Raw genomic sequence first — 26,694 nt, 5'->3', positions numbered from 1 at the left:
CAGTTCACTCACTCCCCTTGTGCAAGAGCAAAGGTGGCTCACAGGCCTTGAGTTCAACACATGCCAAGAGGGTGCTTCCTAAAGATGGCACTAGACTGGCAGTACTCCTTGGCAAAGCCTGGGACTGATGTGGGGTCACAGAGAATGGGGAAATTAATGGTGCAGCAATCTATGAGGATGGGTACAAAAACCTGTGGGGGGGAGGGGTGAGGCAAGAAAAAATAAATCACAAGATATTCTGGATATGATATGAGGATGCCATCTGGTTGGAAGCTGGAAAAATATCTGCAAAAATAGTTACAGAATCATAGAGAGGCTTGGGCTGGAAGGGACCTTAAGGATAATCCAGTTTCAACCCCTCTGTCATGAGCAGAGACACCTTTCACTGAGACCAGGTTGCTCAGAGTCCCATCCAACCTGGCCTTGAACACTTCCAGGGATCGCGCATCCACAGCTTCTCTGAGCAAACTATTCCAAAACCTTCCTACCCTATGAATAAAGAATTTCTTCCTAACATCTATCTAAATCTCTCCTCTCTGACTTCAAAACTGTTCCCCCCTTGTCCTATCACTATCTGTACAAGCCAAGAGTTGCTCTCCCCTTTTTTTGTAAGTCCTCTTTAGGTACTGGAAGGTGCTGTATGGTCTCCCTGGAGCCTTCTCCAGGCTGAACAGCCCCAGCTCTCTCAGTTTGCCTTCATCATCATACGTGTTCCATCCCTCTGATCATCTTTGTGGTTATAAGCTTGTGGAATTCTCACTTGTTTCCTTGGTACCTGCTGATAGTCACTTTTGGAAACAAGGTACTCATTCAAAAATACTTTTGGTACCCTTATGTCTGTTCCATTACACTGTTTTTCATTCTAGTTGAGTAGCCGTGGTTCAAGGTACTGCAGCCAGTTAAGCTCCATTTCCTCCATGTGCTCTGAAAGAAAGAAAAAAAATCCCCAGTGAGGAAGCAGACCTTGACAGTCAGCTGGGCTAAAGGCCAGGATACCTCACCAAGTAGTCGGCAGCACTTGCTGTCATTTTTGAAAATGTCTAGGTCAGGTAACACTTTATACAAGTATGTGGGAGTCAGGGGGGTGCATTAAGTGTTTTCTGAGATTCTGATTTAATAAGTCCAGTTTGCGAATGTCACATCATGTTTTATTTTCATGAGCTAAAAGACTGCCAGCGTTCTCTGACCTGAAAGGTAATGCAAAAATAGATTCACTCCCTAAAGTGACCGAATTGACTTGACACAGTGGAGACTATTATGCTGAATTAGTCACATATTTCCTACAAACATCTCCCTTAAAAACCTCGCTAAGAAGAAGCCTCGCTGGGGTTATACCGAAGCACAAGGCTAGGTACGCGCCGTGCCAGCGGGACCCTGCCGGCCCAAGCCCCGCACCGCAAGCTCACCATAGCAGCGCTCCGCAGAGCGGGCCGGGAGGGGAACGGAGCGGCCGCGGCGCTGCCCCCGCGGCCCGGCGGGAGGCGGTGGCGCCCGGCCGGGCCCGGCCCCGCCCGCCGGCCCCGCCCCTTCCTGCGCTCCGGTCGCGGCGGCCCCGCTCCGCGCCGGGTCCCGCGCAGGCGGCGCGGCGGTCGCGGCGGGTTGTGCCCGCTCCCCGCCCGCGGCCGGGCAACCTGCGGGCCATGCTGCGCGGGGCGGCGGCGGCCGCCCGGCGGTGCGGGCTCGGTCCCGGTGCCGGCCGGGCACAGGCGGGGGCGCGGCCGTGCTCTGGCGCTGCGCGGCGGCGGCGACAGTGGGTGTCTCCGGCGGGGCGCGACAGCGGGATCGTGGCTTACAACAGCCGGAGCCAGAGCAAGGAGCCGCTCGTGCTGGCCACGGAAGGAGTGGCGACCTGGTAGCGCCCTGCGGCGCGGCGGGCGGGCGGGGCGGTGGCGGGGGTGACAGGAGCGGTTTGTGTCCGGAAACAGCTCCTGTGTCCCGTTCCGAGCTCCAGTACACGAAAGACATGGAGCTACTGGATAAAGGTCTAGAGGGGGGTCACAAAGGTGATTAAGGGACCGGAGCGTCTCTCTTGCGAGGAGAGACTGCAGGAGCTGGGCCTGTTTAGTCTAGGGGAGCAAAGTCTGAGGGGATCTCATCAATACATATAAATACCTCGAATATGGGTGTCAAGAGGATGGTGCCAGGCTCCTTTTGGCATTGCCTAGTGGCAGGACGAGGAGCCATGGCCATAAAGTAAAATACAAGAAGTTTCACCTCAACATGGGAAAGAACTTCTTTATGTTGAGAGTGGCAGAGCGCTCGGACGGGCTGTCCAGGTGGCTCATGGAGACTCCCTCTCTAGAGACATTTAAAACCTACCTGGATGCATTCCTGTGTCACCTTCTGTAGGTGACCCTGCCTTGACAGGGATTTGGACTGGGTGATCTTCCAACCCTGACAATTCTGTGATTCTGTTTGCCTCCCCTCTCTGCAGGTACAGCTGTGGGCCGACAGTGTATGACCATGCGCACCTCGGGCACGCCTGGTGAGTCATGGATGGCAGCGTGGGGGCGTCCAGGCAGATATGCAGTGCTGGACATCCACACACCAGTGGTGCTGGGGATGCTGTGCTGGACATCCCCAGGCTGCAGTGTGTGTCCGGGTGATAGAGCTGTGACTGGTGACATGAGGCCAGCCCTTTGCCTCCTGTGCTGTGCAAAGGGCAAAAGTCTGTTTGTTATGTATTTTTTCCTCTTGGGCTGGGGTAGTCCATAAAGGCGCTGTTGGTTCTGCTGCCTGGCTAAGGCGGAGGCAGTGCGTGTCTGTGTCTTGGGAAGAAGCATTAGGAACATGTGCAGTTTGTTTGGGTAGGGTGAGTTGTTTCAAATTGTATCAGCATAGTGTGACCTCCTGGAGCAGAGCCTCTCAGCTGTGTGAAAAGATAGTTTCACCTCGGGTTAAGTCGGGCGCTGTGTTGACACCAAGGAAAAGCTATGTAGGGCTGGCTAATAGAAAGGTGCTTTCAAGGGTCATAGATGAACACATTGCATCTTAAATCTCAGAAAGTCCAGGTAGCTTAAAGGCCTTTTTGCAGAGTAACACTGCAGTGGCTTACTAAGTTTAAAAATAAAAAACCAATCCCAAACAGCACAGGTTTTTCTCTGTAGTTCACTAGGATTGTTAGAACAATAATCTTGCTTCATGATAAGTAACTTTGAAAAAATACTTTAAATACACCAAAAGAAGTTGCTGGCACTTGTTTCAAAACAACACACCTGATGAGTAGACATACAGGGTGTCTGCTGTTCCTGTGAAACTAAGGAGAGTTGCAGCAGCAGCTCAAGCTGCTCTTAAGGTTCTTAAAGAGCAAGTTGTGTTGGGCTCTTTGAAAGAGCAGGGTTTTATCAGATAATTGCCATCTGTATGAATATCAGATATTGTGCATTTCAGTAACTGAATAATTCCCGTTCAATGTAAGGGATTTCACAGCTTCTCATCCTGTCTCACCTTCATTCAGAAATTTGTGTTGAATCTTGCTTATGTTGAACTGAGCCATCACAGTAACTGCACATCTGCTGCTTTGTTCTGTAAAAAGGAAGACTTAAAATAACAGTTATGTGAAAGTACTGTTGTCAGTGCTAATGTTAATGCTACTGTACTGTTGTGTATATGTTGTTGTGTCTTTTTCCTCCTTGTTTTTTTTAAGTCTCAGCAGAAAACAGATCTAGCTTTTTACTGGTGACCTAAAAATCAAGAACACAATATCTTGGACTTGTTTTTTGTGCTTAGTTTTTTCAGGGGAACTTTTTTTTAAATTTGAAAGTCATAGTAATTTGTGTATTTAAATCTACAGCTCTTTGTGATACGGGCTCCATTACAGTTTACCTTGAAATAATTATGATCTAAAATCATCACTTGAAAGTAACTGTGTAAAAAAAGATGGTTATAAGTTTCATGTCTTTATCCCTCGGTTGAGGTTCTCTAGGGTGGTAGTCCCTGTCTTCCCTGACATAGTGTAATAGGGAAGGGAATTGCAGAGGTGCTTCCATCCTAAGGGGTATAGTTGATCTAGACCACAATGTTTTACAGAGGTGGAGAATTTCACCCTTTGGTCTTGCAGCTATCTATGGCTTTTAAATGTCTGTTTTTTTCAGTGGTCTCTTGCCCTCAGACTTTCTTGATTAAAAGAGGGAGTAGAAAGGCCTTGCATACACTTGCCTGATTTTTTACCCATCTTTTCTTACCCATGTCTAACTAGCAATTTCAGGCTTTCCCGCTGTGGAGGTTTGCTGTACGTCTTCGTCACCTGGGTCTGACCTCTTCATGTGCTAATTTAAGAAAGAATGGTTAGTGCAGAGTATTGCCTTTGGTGTATCATGCAGATACACTAGGTATAATTCTCTCTTTTTAGCACTTCTTTAAGCACCTTCACGTGTTGTTCCTGTTGCCTGGCAAGGTGTCTGCCTTTTGCTTTCTTTTCTCATCAGTTAAACCTTTTGCTTTCTTTTCTCATCAGTTAAACCTCCAGCGTGGGAGGAGTTGGCCTTTCCAGTATCTCTGTCTTACACATGTCAGTGTTGACATCCTGTTGCTCAGCTGATTTGTTCAGCATGGTGGAGCACTCTTAGTTTTATTTATTTATTTATTTATTTATTTATTTATTTATTTATTTATTTATTTATTTATTTAAATGGTATATTTTTTTCCCCAGTAGCTAGGTCCAACCATAAAACAGCTGAAATATATGCTGCTCTTGGGGGCCAGGAGAGGCACTGGGAAATAGCATAAAGTCAAATAGAGTAGTGGCTGTTACTACTCTGCTGCTCTTGTTAAATACCATCATTTTGTTGTACTCCTGCCACATGTTCTCTTCTCACTAGAATTCCCCTTTTCCCTCTCTGTTTTGCATTTGACTTGTGTCAAACACAACAAATGGAGCAGGTAATAAAGCAGAAATGGATCATGGAAATGAGCTTGAGATCCTTGAGGAGAATTTGGAAACAATGACATTATTTTTCTCCTGTCCTCTTTCCATTCCACAAGGAGTTCATATTTCTCTAAATAATTTAACATTCTCTGGTTTGTTGTGCTTCCAGTCCTAAAAACAGATGCTCTGTCTGCCTCCATATGACATCCAACACCCATTCTATATAGAGAAAAAAGTAAGACAGGCAAATAATAATTTTTTTTTTTCCCCCAGTTCTGGGTCTGACCTTGATTGTACTGGTTTGTCCTGCAGCCTGGTTGGCATCCAGGTTCCTGTCTGAATGCTTTGAAGTAAGAGTAAAACCAGCCACAAGAGATTTCTCTTGCACGTGCTCTGCCACCCCCTGATCTTGACTGTCTGTTTTGGCTGTTTTTTTTAATCAGTCTGGAAGTGGTAAAGACCCTGGGGTATCAGGAATTCTGCTCTTGTTCTTGCAGAGTTTCTTCCATTAATTCAGTTGGAAGATGAGAGGAGAGGGAACAGTGTGAAATTTGTGCCTGCTCTGGGAACAGTGACTGCAGGGCTGTTAAATCTAATATCAAGCTTTTGATGCTGACGTTGTTCCTCTGAACAGGATCCAAAGGCCAATTTAATATTCTTATGGAATCGTGTCACCACATTAGATGAACCTTACTCCCAGTGAGCTGCTATTCATTAAAAACTATCTCCCTGGCAGCAAGGCTTTCAAAAAGTCTTTTTTCAGCATGGGCACGGCACAAACAACAACTGAAAGTATTTTTCTTCCTCAAGATATTCTGCATCCATAAATCAGTACCTTAGTGCTACCTGGCACCTGCAGGGAAGGGTGCAAATCCATTTCTGTAGTTGCTTACATTTCTTTGTTCTGATGGACGTGGGAGTTGCAGTTTGTGTGATGCTGTGAGTGAAATGGGAACCTGTAGGTCTGTGAGCCTCCTTGCTGGCTTTGAAGAAAACAGAGCGCTGAAAGACTGAGGATTCTCATCATCTTGTAGGGCACACACAGAGATGGTAGTCACCTTCTAGTATCTCACCTAATAATTTGGTTTAACTCAGTCAAAGTGTGTTTTGAGAATTACAAATGGAGAGTCTGTGAACAGAAGGAGCTGTAGCAGCCCTATACAGCTTGTATATCCACCAATCTATCAGCATTAAATACTCTGCTTTGTGGCAAAAGCCCTGCATAATTTTCAGAATAACTTTTATTCTCGAGTGTAAATAAAACAGAATAATCTATAGAGCAACTACTCTTTGCTATCAGAAAAGATCTGTGGGGGTGTGTGAATGAAATACTGTATTGGTGGCTAGTACTTGTTGTTACTCAACCCTAAGAAAAGTTAATTTGAATCCTGTTTTATTTCTCCCTGTTCTTCTGCTGCATGACTTTTGAAAACCTGTTAGGCTATACTAAGCCTAAGGGATGTATTTCAAGAACACCTGATCTCTGTGTCTTATTTTGTCCTGTTGGCTTTGAAAGAGTCTCCTGGCTCCTGTAGCTTGTGATATCCTTTGAATAAAGAGATGCAACAAAAGAAAACACTCAGAAAATCTGATGTAATGTGTCACTAATGCCAGAAGAGGGTAGGCCAGTTCAAGAGAAATTTGCTTGACTTTTGTGCAGGTAGCAACCGGTTTTGGAAAAACACCTTATGCACTGAAAATCTTTTCATTGCAAGTGTTGGGATTAATTAGATTGTCCCTGTGGCTGTTGGTTATTTTTATTTAAGTTTATTCTTACTACTGCATGTTCAAAAGCTCATGTTTCTTTCTCTTCCAGCTCCTATGTTAGGTTTGATATAATTCGAAGGATAATGACAAAGTTTTTTGGAATTGAAGTTATCATGGTGATGGGGATCACGGACATAGATGACAAGATAATAAAAAGAGCCAATGAGGTAGGTGTTTGATGCAGTCTTTGACTAACCTTCTGGTATTTTCTAAGCTGCTTATATATGACAATTAACCTGGATTTGGGATTCTTTTGTTATGTTTGTTTTAGTTAGTAGGTAATTAATGTTGAGATTTCTGGTCCCCTAGTGTGGCTGTAATGGGTCTGTGAGTGAGGAGGGCTGAGTGTTGAGAGCTGTGTGGGGGTCAGTGGGTGCAGAGCTGTGTGGTGGGGGGAGGCAGAGAGGGAGCTACCTTACAGCACCCACAGCTGGGATTCTCCTGCCCTTTCCCCCTGTCTGAGAGGCTAGAAGGGAACAAAAGCCCTGCATGAATCCTCATCACGCTGAAATGATCCCAAAACGTAGCAGCCAGAAGGGTTCTGAGTGAGTTCTGGAGGAGTGTTGTGTGTCCTGATCACGAAAGGCAGTACATACAGCACTGCCACGTGGGGCGGAGGGCAGTTCCTGGAAGGTGCCGAGCACCATCTAGCTGCAGTGTCAGCACCTTGGAAAGCTTCACCAGGCCTGGCTGAACTTGTCACCCACGGGAAAGTTAACATTGTGTGTACAGGTAGGTCTTGATAAGACTGGAGCTGTAAGCAGTTCTCAGAATTTTAATGTGACCTTTTTTACCAGATTAGCTTGGTGAATGATTATTTCAATTCTTTTTTTTCTTATGGTTTTAAAAACACTTTTTGAACCCTGAAGCACTAAGAATGTATTTTGTGTTTTTATTCTGCATTTTGAGTCCTTTTGTTTAATTTGATTTTAGAATCTATAACTCATGTCTTTGGGATCATAAGTGAATGTGTGGGATTGAATTGCGGTTGCAAGCTTTAAGATAGCTTCTGGGAGCCAGAGAATTTGACAGCTGTTCCTTTTACTTATCTTTAAGTAAACAGTTACTTTCTGAGTTAAATATAGGCCCCTATATTCAAATGACTACTAGCACACCACTCATGTAGAAATATGTCTGTTCCCTTAGTCCATTTACTTGCAGTTTTCTAAGGCAGTAAACAATTCTAAGACAAAGAACCCCCCTCCAAAATTCAGGCATATTAAATCCATGTTTGCATTTTAAAATTTTTCCTTATTGTCAGAACATCTTAGAGATTTTGTGTTTGAGGAGGGGGAAATGACATGTTCTTGAAAGATATGTTGCTTTACTACATTCTTTGGTTCTGTGAAGTCATCTTTCCTTAGCTTTTTTTTTTGGTGACCTTTTGAAGTGTTTGCTCAACCATTTGTTTTAGATGGCCAAGACCTTTACCTCAGTAGCCTGCTTTTGTTGTTGGAACCTGGGCACCTGAGGCATTCCAGTGGTAGAATTAACGTGTCTGAGCTTGTTCATCATCCCCTGGTGGGGTTCATCTGGGGGAAACCTCAAAGTTGGGTACTAGTTCATGATGAACGCGCTGCATGCCATCAGTGGTCCTTTGAGAGAGAGATGAGTCTCTTTGTGTGTTGAGCATCCATCTGGATGGGAGAAATTCCCCGTCTTCTTTCTGTAGGCACCTTTGTTTCTTTCTTGATCAAAGGAGCAGCTGAGCTGTCTAGAGAGATGAATCCAGTCACTGGTCTGTAGGCAGAAACATGTCTGTTTTTTGGTGCATTGTCCTCATTTCATTGCTGCGTGAACATTGTCTTCACCAGAACCCCTGCTTTGTCCAGGAGTTTGTACAAGCAATGGTACCTACCTACTCTCTCAAAATCAGAACCCATAGAGATGCTCCAGTAATGAATTGGAAGTGATGAAATGGGATTTGTGTTGTTAATGATTCAGTTACCTGAAAGATGGAGAGACTGACAGTATGTTGTCTCCTCCCCAGTAGTTTGTTCTCAGAGAAGATGTAAAAGCATGCATTTGCAACACTTTGATGCCATGCTGTTGCTTACTAGGACAGGTTTTGCTGTCATGCATCTTTCAATCCCTGGCCCCTTCTGAGTATTTGAGAACATTACCTTACCATGTGCAAGTCCCTTTCCTTTTGGGTTGCATTATCTCTTATCTCATCCACTCTGCAAGAGGAACCTGTTCATATCCCGTGAATGAGAAATGTAGAGAAGGTGCTTGAGAAATGCTGGACTTGGCAAAGCGTGGAACTGGCTTTCAGTATTGAGATCTATGAGTACCCATGATCTGCTGAAATAGCTTATTTTTCTTAATCACTGGAAATGAATATCTTGTCTCATCCTGCAAGTCTCTGATCTGTCTTTTCTACCACGTAGGTGGTATTGGTGTTTCCTGTCAGTAAGTTGAATGGTTTTTATATCCTGTGTATGGTAGTATATTTTGTCACTGGAAATGAAAGACCCTCTCAAGAGGAAAATAATAAGAGAGGAAAGGAGTGTATTATTTTAGTCTTTCTCTTAAAAGACATATATTAATATTTTGTAAATTAAGAAGCATAAATGAAATACTACTTCTAAGTTATTTATAATTTATATCTCCTCCCTGTCAATGTTAGATTAATAAGCCTTTCTGACTCTTTACCTTGGGGGCTCTCTAAGTCTTCCAATTAGCCATTATCTGTCTGAGAAAAGATTGCCATATTTTATATCATTGCTCTGACTTATGATTTGCTAATCTGCTTCTCTTTTTTTCAGATGAATATATCGCCAGTAGCTCTTGCTCGTATTTATGAAGAAGACTTTAAACAAGATATGGCTGCCTTAAAGGTACAAACACTTAAGATTCTAAATTTAAGAGTGTTTCTAAGCAATTATTTTGGTAAAGAATCTGGTTTTGAGGGTTTGATCTGAAAAAATAAATTTGTTGCTTGGAAACTGAGTGCTGATTTACTTTTTCATTCTTCTGGAATGATATTGCACACCTTTTGAGTAAGGAGATGTGGGGAGAAGCAGTCCTGAGCTTTGGAATGAACAAATGAAACTTTGGAATAGTTTTTTTCCATATTCAGTAAATCCTTGATTCACAGAAATTACTGTAATGCAGAAACAGCCTGGTAGAAAGCACAGGAAACACGAAATCTTCTTTCATTGATTTTAAGTGACTTTGCTTCTTGTCTCCCTGTCAGAAGCAAAGAGTGAGCCACTGGGAAAATCAGGGTTTTTCTTTGCCACCCTCAATTTTTTTTTCTGTGTGTGTATTATCTTAAATACTGCTTATGAATTTTTTATTACTTGCAAGTTTTTTAAAGATACAGTTGAGGAGAATGTTCTTTTTCATTTGTTTCCTAGAGTGAAGGAACTCCTTCAGTGTGTTAATGCAATGTTACTCTTTCTTTAAGGTCCTTCCTCCTACAGTATATATGAGGGTGACTGACAATATTCCTCAAATAATTTCCTTTATAAAAACAATAATTTCCAGTGGACAAGCTTATGCAACCTCGCAAGGTAAGACTTTGAGCCACGTTACTCCTTGTTCAGCACATGTATAGGAAGTCACTGCTCTTAGTAATCCTGTTTTGGAATCAGATGAGGTACCTTGTGCCAGGCTTTCCTTCTGTTGCTTAACAGGGTGTGAGTGAATTGTTTGTGATGACATGAGTGGGCAGAACAACTATTACTCAATTTCTAAGTTAAATGTAGCTCATTATTTATTATAATTGTTTACTGTAATAAACTGCTGTCTAAACTCCTTGGGGAAAGCCTGGCCTAGTTTCTATAAGAAGGCTGGGGGAACCTCTGAAGAGGAGCTGTGTATCTCCTATGTGCTGTAAAAGATGTGTCTGCAAAGCAAAATGTGTGGATTTCTTATTTTAGCAGAGCTGGTGGTTGTAGAAGAATTCAAGTGCATTGTAACTGGACTAGGTGTAGCTTGAGCTGCAGCAGGGGAGGGGATTGCTGATTGTGCATGGGCAAGGAAGAACCTGGGAGATCCCCAGAATTCAAAGTTATGCTATGGGCAAAATGAGCATGTGCAGAGAAGTTACTGAAAAACTGGATAGCATGGAAACATCTGCTACTACTTTTGCAATATTTCTGAATTTCTAAATCAGAATTTCAAATGGGAGTGGAAGAGCACTTTTTTTTTTTCTTTCAGGGAAATGTTATCAAGTTCTCATCAATGTGCTCCATCTTTGCTATGCAACTAAACATTTCTTTTGTATTAGGCAATGTTTATTTTGATGTTAAGTCCTGGGGAAAACGATACGGAGTGTTAACTGCCATTAACCCTGATACCCAAGATGAAGCAGGTAAGTTTGTGGCGTGAGCTTGTTTGTGTTAATGCATTGTTTGAATGCATTTTGCATCTGTGTGCTGACTTTCATTTGGCAGTTTGAAACAGTTTTCTAACCCTTTGTGTATAGCTAAGTTTCTGGTTAATTAGGATTACAGTGCTTTTGTAGTTATTTTTTGAGGCACTCCCTGTTGCCAGTGCAAGAGGAAACTTGGTTTTTCTTCTTCCTTTTGTCCTTCCCTCTATACCTTTGTTCTGGTACCTTAGAGCAATTAGGATTCTTAAGCAATTTTAATTAAATACTGGGCAGTGTTACATAGAAACTTCACAGTGAGGTGGTGTTCTTGCTGTTGCAGTAGCCAGCAGTGAGGTACTCAAGGGAAAGCACGAGGAAACCTCACCTACCATGTTCTTGTTGGGGCAGTTGCGCTGCTCTGAAGTTAACTGGATGAATTGCTTCCTTCATTACTTGTCACTGGGCTAAGCAGCCTCTGTGTGAGGGTGAGCAGTCTCTTCATAGGCTGTGCTAGAGCAGGCCTGTACCCTGGGCTGTGGAGATTTTGTTCCAGTTCCTGCTTTGCAGGGTTGCTGAACCTCTGTTCAGCAGAGTAGTAAGGGTCTGATCGGGTTTCTGCGATCGAGTTTCTGTGGGTTTCTGATCGGGTTTCAGAAAATTTGATTCAGGTCTCCTGCATCCTTTTGCAAACTAAAGTTCAGTATTTCATCATTTAAAAAAAAAAATCTGTAATTACTGAAAATGCCTTGGAGGCTGCTGCTCAGGTGCAGCCAGAACTTCTCACAGCTCTGCTCTGGAGTTGTTTCAGCGTTACAGCCTACAGAGGGAATGCATCTTGTCAACAGTTATTTAGGGGTAATTACTGAGTGCAGAGAGCCAGCAGCCTCCTGGGCTTCACAGGGAGGAGCATTGCCAGCAGCTCGGTGGAGGTGGTCCTTCTCTGCTCAGCACTGGTGAGATGTGCCTGGAGTGCAGGTCTGGTGCTGGGCTCCCCAGAACAGCACTGGAGAAAGGCCAGCAAAGGGCCACAGTAACGATGGAGGAGCATCTTTCATCTCCAAATACTGGAGCATCTTTCATATGAGGAAAAGCAGACAGAGCTGGACCACTCAGCCTGGAGAAGCAAAGGCTCAGGCTGTACTCACACAGATGGAACCAGGCTTTTCTCTGTGGTACTTGGTGATAGGACAAGAGGCACTGATCACAACTTGAAACTCGGGAAATTTCATTTAAAGCCAAGAAAAATTCTTTTTACCCTGAGGATGGTTAACACAAACCATGTTGCTCAGAGAGGCTGTTGAGTCCCCATCCTCCGTCAAAGCCTAACTGGACACCATCCTGGGCAGCCTGCTGCAGCTGCTCCTGCTCTGAGCAGGAGGTTGGATTAGACTGTCCCCAGATGTGCCTTTCAGCCTCAGCTGTGACTGATTATGTGTTTTACCCCGCTTCCCCTCTAGTCACAGCTAAGTGCATTCTTATTTCTAAAGATTTTTACACTTGTTTTGCTTACAACTGAGAAGTTGAAGAAGGCTCTCTTGTAGCAGCATACTCAAAAAGGGGCAAAAGAGGGTTGGAGTCAGCAGATATTGGTCACTCAGAACTTGGCAATCTTGTGAAATAGCCCAGGTGATGATTCAGTGGATAAAACTATTTCTGTATCTTTAGTTCTTAAGAATTTTGAGTTGTATGATTATAAAAGTGAGGTCATGTATTTGTCAGAAAGAAAGTCCAGAGTCCAGAGCCCTGTTCTGTGGCTCCTGCCAGGGGTTGGTGGGATTTGACTGGAGGTTAGGAGTCAGCAGAGATGAACAGTCCTGCAGTATTGTAATAAAAAGGACTGCATCCTTGGCAATGTAGTGAAGGAAAGAGCAAATAGAGCTGTGAGGAAGCCTTTGTAGAGAACCCATTGGTGAAAACTGTAGTGAAAAATTGCTACTGTCCAAGAATAGTTTTGATTCTTACCTCTGTGCACTTTGGTTTATAAAATCTAAAACACAAAGTAATTGTGTGCCAGAGAAAAAATTGGTTTTTGTTTGTTTGTGTGGTTTGGTTTTATTATCTTTTCTGCTGTAGTGCAGTCCATTTGTCCTGGGGAAACTGGCTGATATGTAACTAAATGAATGAAAAATAAGGCAAACTGGGGAAGGATAAAAGGACTGATAGGATATATTAAGGAATCCTGAATCTATCGTTGTAGCTTGTCAAAATCTATTTCAATATTCCAATATTTCAATATTTCAATTTTCCCCTGTGTGAGGGGGATGAGAAGGCAGTTGTAGTGAAAAGAAGTTGATTGAAGGGGATTAAAATCAGAATAGTTCACTAAATACACATTTCCTCTTGCTTTCATTTGGTCATTTTTTTTCTTTGAGACATATCCCATTAACAAATCACTTATTCTTGCCAGTTGATTCTGATAAACGACATGGTAAAGATTTTGCCCTGTGGAAAGCTGCCAAGCCTCAAGAGCTGTCTTGGAATTCTCCCTGGGGAAAAGGACGGCCTGGATGGCACATTGAATGTTCCACAATATCAAGGTCAGATTTCTTGGATTTTGATAAATCTAATGCTATTTTTCATTTTCAGTCACATCACAATGGTAGCAGCAGTACTGAAATCATTTTCTGATCAGTAGGTAGCACTGGTTTTAATGTGACCATTTTATGCAACTTGGGATGTCACATGTGGCCCAGATAAACTCTGCTTCACCTTCCTGTCACAGCTGTCTCTATGTTTTGGCACCTTCTCTAGACTTGGTGCTTAAAATACAGCACAGGGGATCACCAGTCCATTAGCAGTCTTTTAACTTGAGCACAGTAACCAAAGGTGGTTGAAGTTATGGTACCTCTTTCATTGCTTCCCTTCCACTTCTAGCAGTCTCCATCAGACCTAGTTCAGGAGGTAGGTGTCAGGAGGACAGGTGTGGGATTATGGTTTGATCTATGAGATCTTGCTGGCCTTATCTTAGCAGCAGATGTGATGTTCATGCTAATAATCTGTGTTATTCAGCATTCTTGCTGAGTAGTGTTTTGTTTGCAGTTGGTTTGGTGTAATTTGCTCTTAATTTAAAGTTTCATTTTCACCACAGGAGAAGAAGTCTTCTCTCCTTGGAAATAGATAGTGTACTTAGTTTTGCATTAGTCTCAGATCTTTTTTTGGAAGCTAATAAGAAATAGTTTAGATCTGACCTTGTTCAGCTTAAATTTTCAGCTAAAGCTGAAAGAAGGTGGAACCAGCTGCTTTAGGTTTTCTTTCATATGCTTTTCGGTTCACCTGGAATTGTTAGTCTTTTCTTTGCTTGTGAAAAGTGTTTATAAGGGTGATTTTCTGTCTGTAAATAGTTTCAGCATAGTGAGGCAGCTCTTAAAGCAATCAAAGAGCACAAAATCATGCTGTGTTTGATGTACAACCTCTGAGAGAAGTGCACAGATAAGAAATGCCAGTTACAACATGGCTTGTCTGCTAATGCAGTGCTGTTTATAATCTGCATTTCTTTCTGTAAAAATGCATTTCACTGAGGCTGGGTGAGGCTCCTGCCATATAAATAAAAGACCCACAGAGAGCATGATTGTAGTAATCTTGGACTGTGAAAAATGGAGAGCTTACTTTGGTAAGTGACCTAAAACAATTTGTTGTCCCAGTCAGCTGCTGAAAGCCCATTTTTAAGCAATACTTACTTAGCTGTCTGTTTTGCCAAGTATCTCAAAGCACTTTAACTTTGTTAGGTGAATTAATTTTGGTAAGTCTGTGAATGAGGAGTCTCTGGTCTCTAGAGCAGCCCTGGAGGAGGGAATCCCCCTGCTTTGACCCCCTCAGGTCTGTCATTCTCTGCTCATTTTCCCTTGTGGTGAGCTGGGTGGCTCCTCCTGTCCCTGTGCATTTGGCAGATCCATCTGTAACCTCTCTCCAGCTCTTAATGGTTTTGTTGGAGGAAACAGCAAGTGCTACTCTGTAGGTGGCACAAGGGAAGGTGAGGGTCAGTCCTGGAAAGATTTGTGCTTTAGCTGGTTTTGAAGCAGGCAGGAGTAGAGAAGGATGAACTTGGGAAATGGTGACAGCTGCTCTTTCTTTCTTCTCTCTTCTCCTCTTTGTCTTTTTCTCCTGTGCCCCATCAGCTTCTGCAAAGCCATTGTTTGGCACAGGTGTTTTGTCTCAAAAAGGAACCAAAGTATTAATGTTTAGCCAGCTACCAGGAGCACCTTGTTAAGGTGACATGGGAGGACTGTGTGTTTGTCTGTAGGCCTTGCATCTTTCCCTGTTTGAGCACTCCTGGTTTCTGAGCAGTTAAGGTTGACTCACATCCCTGTGAGGCTGTAAGTGTAAACTTCATTTAACAGGCAAAATAAAGTTGCTAGCGTGCCTAGCTTGACCTGACTGCACACACTATTGTTTGATTCTTACAGAAAAGGTACAAGATAAGGAAGAGGAATACCAAATTTATAGAACTAGGTTGTTAGGTTTGCACATAAAGCACCTGTCTGATACTGAAACTGTAGCAGAGCAAGGAAAGGAGACGTCCTGCTTGCTGTCTTAAGGTAGAAAAGTAATTGTTTCTGCTAAGGAGAAGTAATTGTGAACAGATACGGGTCCCGTCCAGACAAGTTCTGCTGCGTTTTGGTATCCAAGGTATGTGTAAAATCTTGTTTTAAAACTGCAGTTACTAAATTGTACACTTAAATATATGTTGTTTCATCTTATTTTTATCTGCATTTCTTTTTACAAAAAGCTTTTGTGGTGTTCTACTTACTGATCAGGAAAATATTGTTACAGTGCAGTGTTTGGAAAGCAGCTGGACATCCATACTGGTGGAATAGATCTTGCATTTCCTCATCATGAAAATGAAATTGCACAGTGTGAGGTGTATCATCAGTGTGAGCAATGGGGGAATTACTTTCTGCATTCTGGTAAGTAAAATATTGATCACTTGAGAGGCCTGTACAAATGCAATAATTTGGGTTTTTTTAAGTTTGGCATTTCATGTGGTGAGAACATGTTACACTGCCTGGCATTATGTAGAACTGCTCCTTGCTCCCTCTGCATAAAAGTGCTTCATTCAGTGAAGTTTGTGCTGTACAGTGCTTTGAACTACGTCACTGATGGCTCTAGTGCTGTTCCCATTGATGGAAACCTTGGCATTTGTTCTTCCTGTTGCAGTCATGGTGGTTCTGGATGGACTGCTGAAGTCAATAGAAAGTCAGATTCAAGTCTGCAGCCTCTCTTATGCTGATTAGTATTTTGGGCAGAATGTCTCTAGGAACTCTTGAAGCTGCTTCTCTGAATAGAAGAGCTTCAGAGTTAAGCCTGTGGTGCACTCTGGGAATTACATGAGCTTTCATTTTTATATATTTGTACTGTATGGGATGAATATTGAATTCTAGTTTCAGTTCCCAGTGTAGAGCCTGTTGTAAATCAATAGCAATTGTCCAGAGGCTGGTGTATCCTCCAGGGTGTGCTTTGTTCCCAAGGTGCTGTGGTATCCTCTGCACTTCCATTGAGATGCACTGGTTACTGCCAAGGGGAGCCTTCTGTTGACAAACCAGTCAATCTGGCTTTTCAAACTTGGAACTGAATCTGTAGGGGAAATATTTTTTGATAACAGCTAAATAAAGAAGAGTCAATTAAAAAAAAAAGGGAGAACTTATTTCCAAGGGCAGTTTTTACACTGAAGTTCTCTAGGAGCTGACAGATTACATTCATTAAGTCAGAAAATCTTGCTGGAGGATGATGGTGTGAGTTATTTAGGGCAAATGAATCAGCTTCAGAAACAATTTATTCTGCTAACAGACTTCAGAATTTTAGCAGCTCAGAATTGGAGGAGCAGTCCCCATTAGGGGAAGAAAATCCCTGCACTGGGGATAAATCTTATAAGGACTTTATTTTTAGACTACTTGTACTCTGGGAAGAGCGCCAAACCAAAGTTATGAAAATCCTTGTATTTTGTGTTCTTGAATGAAATCATTCTAAGTACTGAAACTCTTGGAAGAGGAACATTAATTCAAATTCAGATGTTACTGGTACCTTTTTAGGAAAACACAGTCCAACTATTTTAAACTTGTCTGCCTAAAGTTAATTAAGTCAGTATTTAGGCACCTTTGCAAAAGAAAGTAATCTTACCCAGGCTTTTCCCCTTCTCCCAGGATAATTTTGGCTGTGGGTTTTACTTGAGTCCCAAGAGCTGCAGATGTCCAGCTGTGTCTGACAGCCTGAATATGCTTATTGAGTGTCCCAGGTTTAACAACGCTGTGGTGAAAGTGCCCTCACCTGCTAGCAGACAAGACAGACAGTGAAAGCAAGGTTTTTATCATGGGTAGATGCTGTAGCCATTTCTGCATCCATAGATTTTTTGATTCATTCCTACTCTCCATAGAGTATGTTGTACAAAATTAAATTTTGAGGTGGTCAGGGTAGGACTTCACAGTTCCTGTTGCTTTGAATCATTATCAGAAAGAGCTGAGGAGTGAAACGATGAGCTTTTCAGGTCCAGTTATCAGGCCTGAGCTTGTTGTTTTCATGTCCAGATGAGTGTAATGGGGATTTTATCTACTTGTGGAAGCAAAAGGGTTTCAGGCAAGGCTACAAAGCAGCTCTGTGCAGTGAGTAGCACGAAATGCAGACAGCTGCATGGGTTGCTGAGCAAGAAATGCCACTTCTGTCACCACTCATAAAAGCCGGAGCGCAATCTTACGTTGTCCTTGCACTCTGAGGCATTGGTAGCACTGGGCTGCCAAATGTGAAAGAATGCAGTACTGGTAGGGTATTACAGAGCAAGAGAAATTAATGCTTAAAAATCTGCCTCAAAGTATGATTAAGTGTTAGATGCTGCAGGTCACAGAAGTGCCTAAAATCTCGTGTTAGTTGTGGGTGGTTGGTAACTTACAGAATTACTCTTTCATTAGGGGAAAACTATTAAGGCTTTTAACAACATTTCTGAAATTATGCTGAGTAGTCTTTCAGTGGCAGCATGTTTGCCATCTCTCTGGTGCTGTGAATAATTGGTGTTTTCCATCAGTGGTGCTGCTGTGGCTCACATGGATGAGACCTGGAAGCAGGCAACCTCAGGCATACCTCTCCTGTCTTTCTTTGCCAGAGCTTTCAGTCCTAAAGCCAAGCTCTATATACTATCTTAAATGCAGTGTTACTACCTTTTTCCTGTGCTACAGCCCTGCAAAGCAGTGATCTGTGTGACTATTGAATGTTCTAGCAGTGCTCAGAGATCACACTTTAAAATAAACTAATTCAAATTAGATATTGTAGCTGCTTCCCTCCCTCACCCTGCTTTTTCTCAGTCTCACAAGTCTGGAGTAGTTGAGAATCTGTGGAAAATTCATTTTGCATTTAAGATATTTTGAACCAGTGCTTTAAAACTTTGGGGTAAAAATATAATGTTAACAGCCATCAGCAAGTAATAAGTACAGAAGATTTAGTTTTAAGGATTTTTTAATGCTAGGTCACTGGAGAATACTTCTTAAAATACTTCTGAGAAGTCAAGAGTAACAGCTAAGGTACTTGTGAAGAATGAAACAATTTTCTTGCTTGTTTTTATCAAGTTTATTGTCAATTCTGAGCAGAGAGGCTCATGGTGGTGGTGGTTTTTTTTTTTTTTTTTTAGTGTTTTAAAAGTCTGTATTTTACAGTTCACCCAGTGGAAGTTCTGAGGATGGAGACATGTGCAGGACTGTAGGCAATGCTATTGAAAAATGTTACCCCTTACATTGAAATGTTTGGCATGCATCCATCATAGCATATGCTGCCTCCAACATTTACAGTGTCTCAGTGCAGTCTTTCTCATTTGCTCCCTATTCAGAAGCACACTTGTTTATCCTGATTAATTCCTTTTTTTTTTTTTTTTTTACTATAGGGCATTTGCATGTTAAAGGAAGTCAAGAAAAAATGTCAAAGTCATTAAAAAACTACATAACGATTAAGGTAATTTCTTTGTTTGAATTGAAGCAATTTTGTAGGTTTGTAATATGTAAATATTAATCACAGCCCTCTTTTGAGAAAGCTTTGGAGTGTGTGCTTATGCTGCAGTGTTTCTCTAGTGCTGATGTATCTGTTTTTGTGGCTCTGGAGGTAGGATACCTGCTCAGATTCATGGTTTGTTATAACAACGGATCTTGCTGAGCTGAGAGTGTTTGTAGGAGCAGAGTTTGTGCGCCGTACCAGAATCCTGCACTGTAGATTTGTGGTTGGACTTGACAGTCTCAAGGGTCTTTTCCAACCTGAATGATTTTGTTCTTTAGTGATGGGTTCCCATCAGTCTGTCCTTAATAATGCTTTGAAAAAGCATGGACTTGGAAAAGAATGGATGTTTTTCCTAGTCCTCCTTTAGGTGAAATGGGACATAGTGTTTTGTCAGGAAGCTACTGGGTATCCTGAACCACACTATTGCAGCAGTCTTTCCCATTACCCTTTATATGGTGACCTTGCTGATGCACAGAAGCTTTGCCTTTTGATACCCATGAGCCTGTGTGATATGGGGTGATATGGGTGATATGACTGTGTGATATTTCACTGTGTCCCTAGGTCTCTGGTGTGGCCCAGAGCAGGGTTTCTTTGCTAGCTGTGTGTGCTACAGCTGTGCTGGCGTGGCTCCCATGATGGCTGATGCCTACTGCTGGAATAGGGTGATTTCCTTCCTTTAGACAAGACTTGGGGAACTGCTTTGGCATATATGTTCCCCTTTGCCCTCTTGGAAAAATGAATTAAAATCCCTTTAAAAAGAAGTTTAATATGAGCTGCTTTATTCTTTAGTCTTCTGATGCTGTCTGGGTACAGTTAAGCCCTGTTTCCCTGGAGCTTACAATTTTCACAGAAATCTCATGTCTCAGCAGATGTTGTGGACAGGGTGGAGAAATGGCCACAAATGCAGTGCATGGAGTTAAAAGCAGCATATAAAAATGTTCCTCTCCATGTCCCCCATGATGGCACAGCTCGTGTTGAGGAAACAAATATTTCTGGCCTGTCTCTCTTTCCTTGTAGGTCTCTGCTTTTCATGTCTGCCTTTCCACATGGGTAACAAGTGTTAATATTCCCTGAGAAGTGATTTTCAATCCAGTGAAATGATTTTTCCTGTAGAGCTGCCTTGCACCTTGAAAGTTAAGCCCTACATGGAACGTTTTATGCCTGTGCCAAAAGAGGGGAGGTCTGTCCAGGATTTTCCCTTGGTTCAGCCAGTTGCCACCTGCATCCCAGGCTGTCACCTGGGCACAGCAGCCCAGCATCCTCTGCATCCATCTGCCCTGTTTCCTTCCCCTTGTACCCTACTCCAGTTTTTTCTTTTATTTTTAATAGCTAATTAAAAAAGAAATTAATTTAAAATTAATTCATTTAAAAAATTTAATTCTGACCCTGAAAATCAAAAAGATTGTGATAACACAGGGCACAGCAACCTGCTTTCAAAGAGCTGTCCTCTGTTTTAAAGGAAATGCAGAGTTGTTTTTTCTAGTTCAGATGGTCCTTTCCCAAATTTGAATTTATTTCTGTATGGTAGTCATATTGTTATACCTCTGTATATCAGTGTAAACCTGCTGGGCATATGGGGTACACTCATTTATATCCAGTTTATTTTAAAAACCCACAACAAACAAACAAACACCCACCAAAACAATCAATAATCACTGTTTCTTGATTGTGATTGCCTCAATTATTCGTTTTTTCACTTGAGAGGTAGCACATTGCTGATGCTTTTCCACTGTTCAGGCTGGTTTAGTCTTTTACCAGAAGACTTTTTCAAAATGTGAGATTTAAGCAAATAGCACTTTCCATATTTTCTCACTTGTACTGTCTTCTTATTATTTTTGATTTTTGTGGCACTTCAGTGATCCTCACCAGTTTGCAAATTAAAAAAAAAATAAATTGCAAATTAAAAAAAAGCAGAAGTGCAATAGTCAGTCAAGCTACCACAGTGTCCAGCCTTGCTGAGAGCAGAGTTGGAAGTGATTGAATGTTTTATTAGTGTGCCTTCCAAACATTTAAACAGTTCATTGTACTATTAAAATCAATTAATTGTACTACTAGTAATGCTAGTAGTTTACTGTTTACTGGAGTAAATTATTTGTAAAGCTAGATAAATATTAGAGTGGAGTTTATTAGGCTTCATAATTAACACAGATAACTCTTTTTACATTGCTAGGATTTATCTTTGTTCACTCCCTGTGTTTCTTCATATTCTAGTCCCGCAGAAAAAATACACTTTTTTTCTTTTTCAAGAAATCTTTTTTTTTTTGGTAAAGTTTGCAAAACTCAGGAGCTTTCCTCTGAGTAAGAGTGTATCCCAATCTTAGTCTGATCATTTCATTTTGGATTTTCTTTGCAAAGGTGTTTTTACAGTGTATGTTTGATTGTATTTGCAAAGTAATTTTCACTGTCTTATATTGGACATTGTGTGTATATCTCTATCTTGTATACATGTATGCAAATCTATCTTATATGGAATTGAATTTTATTTAGTTTAAGTTTTAAAGCAGTGTTAGAGTTTGAAGATTTTATGCCTGTCTTAAATTGCAGAGATGCCTTATTTGTCATGCTAGTTTGAAAAGCAAGGGGGTGGAAGAAATTTCCTGAAGAAGTTGATACCATGCTAAAGCTGTCTTTTTGTGCATGGAGTTTAGGATTTCCTGAAGAAATGTTCGTCAGATCAATTCAGGATGTTTTGTTTGCGTGGCAGATACAGCTCAGGTAAGGAGCAGCCCCTTCCCTGCTGAGGTGTGCATGGCTTTCCCTATGCCTTTCCCAGCTCCGGAGCGAGCTCCCCGTGCGGGGCCCTGCGCTTCCCCGAGTGCAGTGGGTGCAAAGGTTTTGGTGCTGCTCTGTGGGGGGGCTGCTCTTTGGTCACATTTAGAAAATTGTCTTCACTGAGCACAGCACATAACCATTCATTTAAATACCTTCTTGAGCTGCAATTAGTTGTGACTCGTAGTTAATTGCACTTTTAATTAATGAATTACCTCTGTCTCTGATTTGCATCTGTTATAGTTACTTGTATTGCAGTCGTGATCAGCTGTTTTTGGAGACGTATCTAGATGGAGCTGTGGCTTATATTCCTGTAGAGAGTATGATGAGGGCTGGCTAATAATTTTTTATCTCCCTGCTGTGTTGCCATTTTTGTCCTGTGGAGTTCCTGAGTGTTCAGGCAGTTCTGTGGTGCAGTGCAGCTCACTTGTACCAGCACATGATAACCTAATGAACACCTTAGCCTGGCAGGTCATCTCTCTGCTGATGGGGAGATTTTGTCATCTTCCCTGTGTACCCCATAGTGTTTCCAGCAGGCGGATGCTACTTTGAGCTGGAAAAGGTTTTTGTATGTCTGTGTTCCTACCAGGTTATTGGGACCTGCCAAAAGCAGATGGTAGTTCCTTAACCACTGCTGGGTCACTTGGCTTGTTGGCTGTCCTGGCATGGCAAGGGAATGGTGGAGCATGGGGCTGCAGCTGCTGTGGTGTTCCAGTGGGCCTCTGTCTGCCTTGGGTAAAGCACCTGTAGCAGTGTGACTGAGAGAGCTGGTGTGGCCAAGGCTCTGGGGCACTGCTCGTGTGCAGTGTGCTGCCAGTCTTTATAGTTGTGCACTCATTGGACTGAGAAGTCTCTCTGCTTGTTCATACTGCTAACTGCCTTGCAGGAGCCACCCATGTGATCTTCTTGGTGGATTCTCCCTCTCCTAGGACAGCTGAAGGCATCAGGAATTGAGTAATTGCAATATTTCAAAGCATGGAATAGTAGAGAGGTGGTTATTAACTTCCCTGCCACTGTCACAGAAAGAGAGGGGTGCATCCAGTTGAGGGTCTGCTGCAGAGCAGCATCCTGTTCAGCCATGCAGTGGATTGGTGGCGTGCTTGGCTGTTTTGGGGTGATGCTGCAGGGCAGTGGCACACTTGGCTGATTGCTTCTTTTCGGAGATGGAATACCTTGGGTGTTCTTAGGTGTCTCTCTGGCTGGGGGCACTTGGGAGTCGTGAACAAATGTGTGTTTAAAACAAGAGGAAAGACTAACACCTGCTACCATTATCATATATATATGTTTGTCAGCTGAGCAAGAGCTAAATGTCTGGTAGTTTCTAAGCTTGCCTGAGGACAAGGAATGACGCTGGAGCCCTGCAGTGGAAAGGTGCCTGCAGGCTTTCTTCACTCCCTGTCAGCTGGCTGCATTTGAACCTGTGCTTTTTGCATTACTTCTAGGATAAACACCCCCCTGAGGTAGAAAAAGAGTGCTACCTGTGTGGATGTGGGTGGCTTTGATGAAAGGATACAGTAGTGTCATATCAGAGTATAAGCCAGTTGGCAGGTAAGGGTTGCTCAGAAGTCTGCACTTCCACGTCCACCTTACAAGGCCGTGTGCATTATTAGCTTCCCAGTAAAGAGCCAGAGTTGGTCTCTGCTGAGCCAGGTATTCACTGTGCTGCCTGTCAGCTTGTGTCCCTGCTGTCAATATTCACTTTGGTCTAAACATAAGTTTATTGCACTCCTTCTCATTTTGCTGTCTGCTCATATTTTTATTAGAAGTGAGATTCCAAGCACCTTCTTGTTTCTTAAAAGGTTTTTATAGCCTAGACCCATGGGTAATGTCTCCTGCCACTCCTACCTGCCAAAGAAAGCCTTTTGTAAAATCCAGGTTTGGGGGTCAGGTGGTACCACAAACGTTGGATTGAATCTGTAAAAAAGATCTTTGTAGGCATGAGGATGAGGGCAGCTGCTGACAGTTGGCAATGGCTCATGCTTGATACTGTGTTTTCTTTTGCTTCGAATGGGCCTTTTTTGTTGTCTTGGCTATACCCCATCTCTGTGTGTGCTAACAGGCCCAAATAGAGACAAATGTGACTCCAGACTTCCCTAGCCTTGGAGGGGCAAGGGTTGAAAGGGGTGTGTGCAAGGAGGTGCATGTGTTTATTGGGAATGGAGTCCCTTCCTGTGAGGACCATTGTCAGAGGGAGGATAAAGCTGCATGCCTTGCTTGTGGGGAAGAGGAGAAAAGTTAGAGAGAAGAGACTTTTATCATCCTTCCATAATGCATTTTTGTATGAGGTTCCTCTGCTTCATCTGCCTCTCTGGTGGTGGGGCAGAGCTGCTCGGGGTGAAGCTGAGCTCTGGGGATGCCGGTGATTATCTGGGCTGTCAGTGACAAAGGAGGGAAGGAGTGGGGAGCACAATCAAAGTTTATAGGACCAGGCTTGCCTGTGCTGTGTTGTGCATTTGCAGTGCCTGCAGGCAGTGGTTTAGGAGTATGCCATAAACTGGTGATGAAGAATGGCTTGAACTAAAGTAGGTTTCATCAGGATAAATTTTTGTCAAGTATTCCTTGCAGAATTCTTGTAACCAGGTTAATCAATTGAGTAATCCTAGTGTATATAAATGATCATTCTCATTGTCTCACTGTGTTATAGAGGTCTGTACACTGGTCTTTTTGAAAACTGAGTAAAGCTTGATTTAATGAAGCAGTAATGCAGATTTTTAATTATACACAAGTGAAAAATCTGACAAATACAGGTCCAGACTTACATCTTGGTTACATTGGGGTAAATCCTGTGTAAAGTCTGTTTAAATAGTTAGGCTTCCTTGGGATTTAGGCTAATGGAAATGAGATTGGGTCTCACATCTGGCTGCTTTTTACCTCTTACATCTGTCCTCTTGGTAGAACTGTCTGCTCTAAAGAGTCTATCTGGGCAGCACTGGGTAATTCTACAAAGCAGTTGGATGCACCACAGGCAGGACCAGAGGTGAGATTTCTGTGGGAGCTACGGGTGATGCTCAGTGCTGATGATACTAGGAATATGCTGGCAGCTGTAAATTGGATGTACCTTATTGCTGAGGTCAGGTGTACTACAGTGAAGCAATACTGCTCTGGCTATGGATGGCTCTGGTGTGATACTGGGGGAAGGAGTGCATTCAAACTTAGGCCTGTCCTAAGGACACAACTTCCACTAAAGTCAGGTGAGCTCTCTTATGTGGGGTCCAAAAGCTTTTCTACAGAAAATTGCACAAATTTGAAAAAGCCTGTCACTGATAGCAATTCCCAGTAAAAGTGACAGTGAGCTATTCTGGCTCCTGCACTTCACAGGGTGCAGGCAAGGCCAGAGGAGCCTGCTGAACTCCTGCCAGCAGGAGTGGGTTCTGGAAGCTCCCAAAGTGGAATTGCCTGCCAAAGGTCTCCCTGCATGCAGTGGGGATGTCTGTATGTGTAGATGCCTTATTAGTGGTAGGGCTAATGTTACCGTGGCTGGTGGAAGAGAGCTCTGTTGGGTTCCTGTACGGCACATCTCATTGTAGAGTGATGCTCAGCTGTGGATGCAAGGAATTGTTTACCTTGAGGTTTTGTCTTCCTTTCCAGTGGCCATAAGAGGCTTTGATATGTGTGAGTGTGATGAATCCCACCCTAGACATGCCCTTATGAGTTTAAGCAATTTGTATTTTCTCTAAAAATAGCTTTCTCAAAGTGGTATGGTCAGTTTAGCTTTGATGTTGTGAGGGAATTGTTCAGGAGCAAGACTACAAATTTTAGGTTTATCTAGATTTTAGATGCTGGTGAAGCAGCCCTTTAAACAGAGTCAGTGGTGAGGGTTAGGCTTCTTTGGACATCTCCAAATACAGATTGTGTCTACCTAAATTAGAATAAGCACAAAATTAGAGGTACATGTTGCCATCATTAGAACACTTAGAAGTATATTAAATCATAATGCTTTGGATTGATAACTTTGCAGAGAGATTCAATAATGGAAAAAAATTAAAGTTAAATAGTGATTACTTCAGTAAATTCCAGATTCAACATTTTGAATCAGTTTGATAAGTGTTTCTGTAGGTTATACTTTGTCATATGTAGTGATTGTCTTTTATATTGATTTAATCCACTTGGTGTGCATGAAGAATGGACCTTTTAATTAAATGTGCAGTCAGTTGTAAGAAGTTTGCTATACAAATAATAACAAACTTTTCCTTTGTTTCCAAATACTGTTCCTATGTATAACAGACAACATTCTCTCCATCTTAATGCCTTGATTTCTTTTTTCTTAGCAGTAGAATTTAGTGAGGAGAGCATGGAAGATGCAAAGAACCTTCTTCAGGCAATTTCCTCATTTATTAGAGATGCAAATGCTTATATAAAAGGACAGCTGGTGTGTGACCCTGTTAGAGAAGACATATTGTGGGAAAGGTAAGTGCACTTCCTGTGTCTTAAAAGATTGTGATTATGTGAGCAGTAGTTGGCTGACAGACTCAGAGGTTCTTTATAAGAAGCAGGACAAGAAGGACTAAGCAGCTGTCCTCCCTCCAAGCCCAAAAACCAAGGGCAGGTTTTAAAAAAAATTCTCTATCTAGACAGCTGTTTTTGCTCTTAGTCTGCTATACTCAGTTCACTGTGGTTTTAAGATCTGTGTTACTTTTCTGGTGTGCCTGTCCTAACACAGGCGTCTTTGCCCCTCATGAGTGACGTAGGAGGCAAAGCTGTGGCAGTTGTGAGGCTCCCCAGTTTGTAAGCAGCGCTGGGCAATAGTGACTGGAGAAGAGAGAGGATGACTGGAGAGTGACACACCTTGGGCACCTGGATTTGTAATCAGGCTGGCTGGCACTGTGGTGTGCTGCAGAGGGGCTACTGAGAGATTGGCCATGGGAGGGGATGTCACGGGGCAGGAAGCAGTTACAATTGTTGTGACCCTGACAATGGTGAGGAGAATCCTGTGGAGTCCATTATGAAAACCAGATTATCTTCAGGACTGAGATGTGCTGTGTGTTGAGCACAGAGTCAGGGCAGG

At 42.6% G+C, this 26,694-nt stretch overlaps 1 protein-coding gene across 4 annotated transcripts in view; it reads left to right on the top strand.

Annotated features, from left to right (window-relative positions):
- The first annotated feature begins 1,561 nt into the window (after positions 1 to 1,561).
- The window catches only part of CARS2 (cysteinyl-tRNA synthetase 2, mitochondrial), a 35,656-nt gene continuing 10,523 nt past the window's right edge, over positions 1,562 to 26,694 (top strand). For 3 of the 4 annotated variants that reach the window (XM_084226153.1, XM_084226152.1, XM_084226155.1), the window contains exons 1-11: positions 1,562 to 1,852; positions 2,435 to 2,485; positions 6,684 to 6,801; positions 9,403 to 9,474; positions 10,047 to 10,152; positions 10,872 to 10,955; positions 13,363 to 13,492; positions 15,726 to 15,859; positions 18,814 to 18,881; positions 21,569 to 21,635; positions 25,958 to 26,096. In XM_084226153.1, coding sequence (XP_084082279.1) covers positions 1,641 to 1,852; positions 2,435 to 2,485; positions 6,684 to 6,801; positions 9,403 to 9,474; positions 10,047 to 10,152; positions 10,872 to 10,955; positions 13,363 to 13,492; positions 15,726 to 15,859; positions 18,814 to 18,881; positions 21,569 to 21,635; positions 25,958 to 26,096 — 1,181 coding nt within the window. In that variant the 5' untranslated portion in view covers positions 1,562 to 1,640. The remainder of the gene's footprint in view (positions 1,853 to 2,434; positions 2,486 to 6,683; positions 6,802 to 9,402; positions 9,475 to 10,046; positions 10,153 to 10,871; positions 10,956 to 13,362; positions 13,493 to 15,725; positions 15,860 to 18,813; positions 18,882 to 21,568; positions 21,636 to 25,957; positions 26,097 to 26,694) is intronic. The other variant, XM_084226154.1, reaches the window with a different exon arrangement.

This window comes from Fringilla coelebs, assembly GCF_963513975.1.
Source record: "Fringilla coelebs genome assembly, chromosome: 2".
Taxonomy (NCBI): domain Eukaryota; kingdom Metazoa; phylum Chordata; class Aves; order Passeriformes; family Fringillidae; genus Fringilla; species Fringilla coelebs.
This window is presented reverse-complemented; position numbering and strand designations above follow the sequence as displayed.